This window comes from Oryza brachyantha, chromosome 5 (genome assembly GCF_000231095.2).
Source record: "Oryza brachyantha chromosome 5, ObraRS2, whole genome shotgun sequence".
NCBI classification, from domain to species: domain Eukaryota; kingdom Viridiplantae; phylum Streptophyta; class Magnoliopsida; order Poales; family Poaceae; genus Oryza; species Oryza brachyantha.
In genome coordinates, this window is record NC_023167.2 from 473462 (window position 1) to 483154 (window position 9693).

General features: G+C 42.1%; 1 protein-coding gene across 1 annotated transcript; it reads right to left on the reverse strand.

Moving 5' to 3' along the window:
* Window positions 1-91: 91 nt before the first annotated feature.
* Window positions 92-3974, reverse strand: LOC102716869 (E3 ubiquitin-protein ligase XB3). The gene is made up of 8 exons (XM_040524102.1): window positions 3691-3974; window positions 3530-3589; window positions 3305-3376; window positions 3100-3221; window positions 2875-3015; window positions 2614-2721; window positions 2044-2305; window positions 92-1917 (listed from the first exon to the last, which is right to left on the reverse strand). The coding sequence occupies exons 1-8, from the start codon at window positions 3871-3873 to the stop codon at window positions 1513-1515; spliced, it is 1353 nt and encodes a 450-aa protein (XP_040380036.1). The 5' UTR covers window positions 3874-3974; the 3' UTR covers window positions 92-1512.
* Window positions 3975-9693: the final 5719 nt, after the last annotated feature.

Consider the following 9693-nt stretch of genomic DNA (forward strand, 5'->3'; position numbering starts at 1 on the left):
TCCTTTTCGAAGGAAAATCTGCTCAATACTTAGATTGAACATGGCATCTCTTTTCAGCAAAGAGAGAAAAAAAAAAGGGACATTATTCATCGCTGATAATGGTATGTGCCTCCCTGTAGACAGTAGACATGTCACTGCTCTCCAGGAGCAAAACGACACAAGCATTGCCTCCTAGTAGTAATTCAGCATCTATCTGGACCCACTGAGAGCACAAGTAAAACTGCCATTTGAGCAAAGTGATGAGCCATCAGAGATTAATTAATGGCACCTAGAAATTAGTTAGTTTCTGTCACATGATGAGGTGTGGCTCCTGGATATTTTGTTGCCTGTGTGATCATATGGACTAAAGAATGGCCAAGCTTCACAAATATCTACCCGTGTGATCGTCACACGCATGCTTAAACCAAGTCAAATCACCAAACCTGACGTGGAATTGCATCCATGACTTGGAAAGTTTCCACGCTGTGTTGTGTCCTGGTCAAACCAAATACCATTCTACAGTTGCACTTGGCATTGTCGCTCATTGTCATCTCTTAGTCCTAAAACTCTGCATAACAACAAAGCTTTTACCAAGAATTTCTTGTTATCTCCATGAATTCCATTGAATCCTAACCCGGTCCACACGGCAGGCTGTTGATCAGAGTCGGTGAAATGTTGTGATTTGGTGATAAAAATTTCTTGAACAGGATGAGCATCTTTCAGGAAAGCTTCCGACAACTATACGTACTGGGATCTCCACATCACTGCAGGTAATAGTATGAGAACAAAGCAACACCGCAAGAAAAGGTAGTAGATCGCAAGGACAACCAGGGCAGTGCAGCTACAGCTACAGGCAACAACAGGCCATCACCTTCATTGTTTCAGCCTGAATGAAACCATCTGATGCTGATGCCATCACGGACGGAAGCCATTACTAGCAGTAATCCGACTGTAACAGCCGGACGGCGATGGACAGTGCCACTGACAGAGACAGTGACACGCCACCACAGTTGAAAGAGCCGGTACATACTACATACAATGTCACACAGACAGCAGCAGCAGCAATTCATGGCGATCCATGGACCACCCTGCTGGTTGCAGCATCACCAGGACATGAACTCACACCATTATAACACGAGACAAGGGCCAAAAATGGGCATGATTCATCACACAGAGGAGGGGGGCAGGCGGCGCAGAGCTCACATGCCATGGCAGGCTAACTTTAGAGGCGATGAACCCCAACCAGTTTCACATCTCTGCATCCTTCACCACACAAGCACTGTGTGATAGATGATGAATAGCTCTCTCTGGTCTTTCAGAGCTCCTATGGCAATATGCTAAGCTTAACCTGGCAAGCCGAAAAAATAGGGTGGACACACAGACAATGGGGACTGGAGGGCTCTACTTATTTAGTCCCTATCTATTAACTTTCCATGGATCACCCAGAAAGTTGCTCCAAAACAGCCATTTGGATTTCATCTGGGTTCCGGAGTCCAATGGATGTTTTTCAGTGATTGTCCGTGCGTTTCTGCTTTATAGATCGTGCTCAGGCTTGTCCAGGGTAGCGCTGTCACTGTCCGCCATGCGGCTCGAGCCACGGCCAAGCTTGGAGAAGGAGCCCATGGCCGAAGATAGCCCTTTGAAGCTGCTGCTGCCCTCACTGAGGTTGTGAGATCGCCGAGACCGCCTCCGGGTGAGCTGCGGGGATGCTGGCTTGTCAGGATCACAAGCAGACTTTGTTTGGGCCACCACCAGCCGTGAGATGCTGCCACGGCAGAATGGGCAGGCTGGTGATGGCGGTGTCAGGGTCGTCGGGTTGGGTTTGTTGTGACAGCACAGTGCCAGCGTGCACGGTGCGCACATTTGATGCCCACAATCTTGCACCTCAATGGTGCAAGCCTGGTCGAAGCAGATGCAGCAGAGCTCCGTGTCGCTCACCTGCGCCCAAATGATCAATACAGCCATTCAGTCACCAGACAAATGCACCCAAAACCAAATTATCCTATGTGTTTATGGGAGCCCAATCTGACAGATAGCATGGAAATTGTTCAGCACTCAAAATACCTCCGAGCATGCATCGTCATCAGCACTGTCATCATAAGGTGAAGGGGATGGAAGGGAGTACTTTGTGCCATTCAAGATTTTCTTCTCCCTCTCCCTGTTGGCTTCCATCAGAGCTGCTTCCAGGAGAGCCTTAGCTTCTGGGTCAAGCTCACTGATGAACTTAAGTGGAGATGGCCACACCATAGGCTCTGCTGATGAAGGGTTTAGCAAAGCTGCACATGCTCCATGGTTGCGCTTTAGTGCAACGGAATAGGGAATTCTCCTGGGGAAACAAAACCATTAAAATTTCAGTGGTAGAATACAGTCAATTCAGCCAAAGGACAAATGAAGTTTGAGAAGAACAGCAAAATTCCTGTGATTTGCAGGACGAGAATTCAGCAAATGGTGAGTTGAGTTCACTTCATAACTAGAGTGAGTTCTACTGCCCAAGGACTACAGGGATTCTATTAAACACCTAAAAACAACACCTGCACAGGAACTAACAACTAAACTTGAAGCACATCAATGTTTACAAATTTTCCTGCCATATACCCTGAGACAAAAACTGCAGGGTAGAGATCTAGTTCTCACCCAGCCGAATCCCTTTGGAGCCGATCAGCTCCCCAGGCAAGCAGCTTCCTGATGCAATCCAAGTTCCCGCTACGAGCAGCCAAATGCAGCGACGTGCTTCCAGGGAAGCTGCATCATCAACAGCACATGAATCAGCGATTGAACGGGTGAGGAACCAACGGAGCTGAACTAGAAGACCAAATGTCTGATATGCCACCAAAATTTGTGGCATAAGAGCAATTTTCTCCCAGGCATTTGGGATGCCAAGATCAGCAGCATTACCCATATGATCCGGTCAGAGCCGACACAATGGCGCCGTTCTCCAGCAACACCTGCACACACCCCGGTCGCCCCTGCCTGGCTGCGAGATGCAGCGGCGTGGCGCCGTGGTCGTCCCTGACGTTGACGAACCGGGCGAAACCCCTGCCAGGCTTCGACAGCAGCAAGTGAGCAGACGACGACAAGAGACAATCCAGAGCTGGCACCGGCCACACGACAGGGTCTCACCATGAGTCGGCCACCGGCGTGGTCTGCGCGGCGGAGAGGATGGCCTGCAGGCAGTCGACGTGGCCGTAGTAGGCCGCGTGGTGGAGGCAGGTCCTCGCGTGCACCGAGTCGAACATCAAGATCTGGTGCGAGATCGTTGAGGTCAGTTATATTTTTCAAGCAGAATTACACTGCTACGGCTTACTAATTTTGCAGTTGTGCTCACATTTGCGCCGGCCTGGAGGAGCTTGAGCACGCAGTCGATCTTGCCGTGCATGGCCGCGAGCATCAGCGGCGTCTGCAGCAGTAGAGCAAGCAAGGTGAGAGAAAAAAAAAAGACGAGATTTTGATTTTCTTTTGAAATGAAAAGACGAGATTTTTAAGCAGATAGTAGTCGGAAGAAACACCAACAAGCCGCAAAAAAGGAAGAAATTTTGGTGGGATCTCTCACCTGCTTTTGGCGATTCACCGCGTCCGGTGGCGCCCCGCGATCCAAGAACATGGAGAGCACCTGGAAGAGAAGAGAAGAGAAGAGAAGGGGGGGTGAGGCAAGCAAGGAGGGATCGATGGCGGTGGAGAAGAAGAAGAAGCAGCAGCAGCAGTGGCAGTGACCTCGATGCGGCCATTGGCGGCGGCGATGTGGAGGACGGAGAGGCGGTCGTAGAGGGTGGCGCGGCGGGCGAGGGAGGGGTCGGCGGCGAGGAGGGCGGCGAGGGAGTCGAGGTCGCCGAGCTGCGCGGCGCGGAAGAAGTCGTGCTCGTCGCCGGTGCGGGCGCAGCTGACCCCGTGACCCATGGCCGCACCGCACCTCCCCTCCTCCAGCACCCGCCGCCGGCGAAGTGGGTGGAGGTGGGCGCTCCGCTCCGTCAACACAGTGGGAATGGGGAAAGAAACGAGCTCAACGCCTCTTTATTCACCCCTCTCTCTCTCTCTCTCTCTCCTCCTTCCTTCTTTTTTTTTTTGGGAAAAGAAAGAAACTTTCAAAACCGATGGAAATATCTTCGAATTATTTATTTGTTTTGAGTCTTTCGCTGCTGAAATTCATTCCATTCCTCGTAACTGCTACCGCTAATTTGTGGTCTCTTTTTAAGTCATTTTACACAGTTCGGCCTCCTTTGGAACAACTAATTTGTGAAGAAAGTTTTGCATGATTCAAATTTTTTGTGACTTTTTTCTATTTGGTTCTTTGAAACAAGTAATTGAAGCTTTCCAAATCAGGTGGGATTCCTAACAAATGGCTAAAATGCATTTAGATTTTAGAGGAAATTTAGCAAGAGCATCAATCTCTTGGAAATTTCATGAATCTACCTCTCTTATCAGTGTTTGGTAATTCTACCTTTTACACCTGCATTCTTATAAATTTTTTTATTCTTCTATTTTTTTTAAACTTACTTTTCAAATAAGCCCTTGATTTACACAGAAATCTTAATAAAGTATATCTCTTTTGAAATAATAGACGGACTGTATCGATAGAAAAAGTACTCAAGTATCAGAGAAACATGATCCTCTACAATAGTATATAGCTACTGCAGAAACCTACGATACCGTGTATTTGAAATATCCCGTTACCGATAGATTAAAACGGAAGGTTAAAATTTCATCGCTACAGTTATCCTTACATATTTATTACTCCTCTGCAGTACTGAGTACTGCAGAAAGAACCTAATTACCTAACCCATTTCTGAAAGGGTCTACATTTTCTTTCTTTTTTTAAAGGGGTCTACATTTTCTTTGATTCCTTTTCACAAGTCTCTCGGAGAATAGAATTGATTTACTGTCTTTTCCTTTCAGAAGTCTCCTCTGTGCTTCTTTCGGCCAGTGATCTGATGCTCTGTTCGTCTAAACCGCAGGTGAGATTTAGATTAGATTAGATTAGGTGGTAATGCTGGTACTGGATCAGTAAACGCCAACCTTTGCTCTGGTTATCGTGGACCCTTCTTTCCCTTCTTCAAAGGCAAGTCTATAAAAACATCTGTAGCTAGCCTCTCTTGTTTTCTTTTGCCAATGCACTGCACTGCACTGAATAATTCGGGTGGATTGGCTATTGCTGATTAATAGGGCTCATTTTTGTCAATTATTTATAGTGGCTAAAGTTATAGTTTTCTGATAAAAATCAAATGCAGGTTGTTCTTTTGCGAATCATTTACATGTAGTTTCTGTAGATTGATAGCTTTGTTAAAACAACGACAGTTTTGATGAGATGTAAGGCGTGTTTAGCAAAAATTTGACCAGCAATAAACCAAACACGCTCTAGTCCATTACCTATGCAACCCTACTAAATTTTAGTAATTCCGAAACTTTCCACTGTCAAGACTCATTCAAATTTGTCACCAACGTCCCAAACCAAACACCGCTAACCTTACTCATCTTACACTACTAAAATTTGGTATTATCAAAGTTTGGTTAGTTTTTCATTAACCAAACAAAGCACACACGTAGTACTCTTAATCAAACCTAGCTGAGAGATTTGAAATCTGATAGGGTCCTTCATGGATTGGTTAATCAACAAAATACACTCAAAACTGAAAAAGAAAAGTGAGGAGTCATGATTTTTGGGGATGAGTCGGCATGTATGATTGATGAAGGCAATCATGGTTCTTTTTTTCTTTCTTTTTTTTCATTGTGGTGGAAATGGTTTTATTGGACGTATTATTTAGTGTGGTCACAAATCAAATTATTGCGAACTCGTAAGGAGACGTGTGTGCACAAGAAAGGCAGAGCAGATTGTAAACGTAGGACCCATCACTCCATGCATGCGTGGTACCATACTACCAATATTAGCCATGCAAAGCTCTCTTTCATTTGGCCTTAAAATAATTAACTTGATCATGCAATTTAGTTAACTTAATTTGTAGTATGTAATCTTTTTTTTTACCTTTTCTTCCCCAAATGGTGGTTGGTGAAAGTTTGAAGGAGAATGATTCCCTCCATTTCCAGGGCGACATCTTGCAAGCAATGTGGCTCAAAGAAGGGAGCACTTTTGTTTTTTTATTTGTAACAAAAATAAAAGGTCTTTTTTTGGTAGTCTAGTGTCGGTGTTTCTTTCTTTCCGGCAATTGTTTTATTCTGTTGGACCTGAATTATTGAAATGAGTTATTAGTTGTCGAGAAAAGTGTAGCAAAAGCAATATTGCAACGAAATGCTGGTGAGGACATTAAGTAATTATAGCCTTATTTATAGCTATAAACCGAGAGGGTGATCATGTGGTATTTTGAGGGTGGAAAAATAAACGGCATATTTGCAAATGAAAAATAACTTATGAATAAAATATTCATAAAATATATGTGTTATATGACGATTTAAAATCCTATGATAAAAAATAAATTACAATAAAAAAACTTAAAATAAATTATCCATCTAAAATTAAAGATTTAATTTTTAGCTTATAAGCATATGCGTGGAGCGAAAAAGATAAGGGTGTGATCGTTTAATCATCAATCACCCCATACATTGCATTGAGGTGAGCAATGCATGGATATGACCAGAAGTTTTTGAAGAATTTTTAGTAGTATGAATATTAGCTGTAAAGGCTCACAGCTCGTACTATACGAGAAAAAAGAGTTTTGAGAAGAAGGCATTTGATTGATTGATCGATCATTTGATGTGATCCTTACTCTCGTTCTGTTGTGTTTTGTTTTCTCCAGCATCATGTCCGATATACGCAGCGTTGTCCCATCACAGATTCGAAATAGCTAGGGCTCTTTTACTACTGGAGATCCACGGTTTTGGCAATGGTAAAATTGTAATCTTTGGCAGGAAAAGGTTTCGTTTTTTTCTCTTGCTACGATTAGTAGGAGCAGTTATTGTCAGCTGGGCGTAAGGTTTGCAATTTGCAATTCAAAAGGAACAGGATTAGATCACGCTTAACCAAACCATATGCTGATGACAGTGATAACCAGAGAAGCACGTGATAAGATATTTTTTAGCTCCTCAAACCAACAAATGAGCTCCATTTTCGTCGCGAGGGTCTGTTAGGTTTGGACAAAATTTAACCCATACAAATAAAAGCAAATGAATATAAATGTTAATCTCTAAGGAGTTTTTTTTTAAAGAGATTTGAACGAATTACATATAAGGTGTTTAGAAAATATTGCTCTAGCACAAACAAACAAACCCACATATTTTTCCTATATTTCTCTCTATAATTAGTAAGACCATTCTACTATTCAAATTGCACTTACAGTATCCTCTATTTTTCTCTTCTAAGATGAAGAAACCCTAAATCATGTGTTAACTTTTTTTTAAAACTCTATCTAGAATAGGATTACACACATACACCACATCCTACTAGCATCCATAGAATATCATGTGCTCGATTAAATTGCACTAGTTAATTTCGAAGAGGCCCTACTGATTTGTCAGTTTGCATCCAAAGATGATGGGCAGAGAAGAGAGATCGATCTCCCGTGGGCAGGCAGGAGCAGAGCATGTATTGTCGAGCTAAGCACATGTCATGTACACAACCATTTCTCATTTCTTATTACTATAAATATTATAATACTGTGCTGGCATGTACACAACCAGTTCAGCAGGTTAATTAGGATTAATTAATTAGAGAATGGGTACAGTACACATCACTACTGTGGCATGTACCTGGACAGATGAACCACTGGGCCCATAAGGAGGAGGCTAGGATCATCTCACCTGCCTTAGCTACTTGCTTGATGCTGCACATGCTATGTTACATGATCCTACTTGGAGAGCCAGGTTAGTTACTGACACCATCTTAATTAGCACTAGTTTTTAGCTGATGGATGCATGGTCCAAATGATTCAGTAGTACTATGGTCAGATGATAAGCATATATATTTTCTTATTAACCCAAGTACCCAACCCAACCGAAATTTCTTACTATTGATCAGTTGCGCCGTTAAAGTTAGCTTCTTTTTAACTACTCAAATGGATCAACCTTAGCTTAACATGCTGACGAGATCGAGTCTCCATGACCGTGCATGATAAATGAGATCATGATTAAGTTGGCATCAAATTAACTGCAGAGATTGGCTATGTGCATCGCTGCATCCTATAGCCTATAGGGCGCTTCTGCAAATGCCAACGAAGACTATTTTTTTTCTTTTTTTTTTCCCAAACGTGTGTTTTCCGAACTGTTTAACGTTGTATTTTCTAATAATTATATAAAAATTGCTTGAAAATTAAATTAATATATATCAAATTTACAATAGTTAATACTTAATTAATCATATGTTAATGATTTTCCTTGTTTTACGTGCACTTATTACCCAACGTGCAATCGCCGCCTGTGAATGGACCTATAGCTACGCCGAAAATGTTCTCACAATAATTGCATTATCTTGGTGTAAATGATTGATGCAACAAAACTTCGATCATATACAAAATATTAACTACAGATAGATGCATTCATCAAGCTCCTTGTGAGCGAGGGAGCGTACTAATGTCAATTAGTAGAACACTATTGTACCAATTGGGCCACCGTGTTTGGGTTAGAGTGGACCTAAGCTTGCATCTAGTGTGGTCTCTGCTGATAAAGAATCAGTTCCAATCACTAGTTTTTGTCACTGTGGCCCCCCATCTCTTGCACTGATTCGACTGATCGATCATCACAAATATACTATATGGCACGTTTTATCTCAATCATATTAATTTCGATTTGGAACCGATCGATTGTTTGACTATAGATTAGTAAAATTAAGCACAAGTGTGTGCTAGCTAGGAGGTGTATCTGAGATGGTGTAAGTGTGGTGTTACGTGTGAAGTGGTGCATTTGAGAGCATTACGTCTAACCTTTAGTTATAAAAATAGAACGAAGTGATTAAAATAATTTATGAGTAAAAATTTAAAAATTTCCTGTACATACTATTCATTGTTTAAAATCCAAGGTTAAAAATATGTTAAAACAAATAAAATCGTACATCACCTCTAAATTAATTTTTAGAATTTAAATTTTGGTTGTTGACAATAAGTCAACAAGAAAACGATGAGAGGACCTATAAAATTAGTACCGGTTTCATGGTTTTCTATGCAAATTAGGGTTGGTCAAAGATGGTCTCAAAACTGAAGCAGAGATTATCTAGAGGAAATATAGCCCATCAACCCCAATGGTATATATGGTGTCAGCAGTTGAGGAAATTAACCATTTAATTTGCACACTAGAATTTGCTTCTGCTTATTTATGAAAAAGGAAACTAAAGTCAGAGGAAAATATCTTGGTCAGTACGCGTGGCATGCATAATGCTGATGGATGTTTCATCAGCAAATTAAGACACTCACAATCAAACAAACCTTTTGGTAATGTATAATCAATGCCTTCATTTCCAAGTGCTTTTAGTTAGCAAATGTTTCGCTGTCAGATTGATGGTGATGCCATCAGCTGCATGAGAGACTGACACGTCCATTGACGAACAGACAACTTGGTTGTTACTAATGTTAATGTTGTTCTCTTCACAAGGACATGTGAATCGAATCCAATGGAGCGTAATTATGGTGGATCGACTAGATCTGCCTGTAAATTATCAGTTATTACTCACTAATTGGTGTGTTAGTTTGGAGATGCTAAAGCTGAAAGCTTTGGTACTGAAGGCATTGGCTTACCAAACAATGGTAGGTTTGGATGCTGACATCTCTGAAACAGGAATTG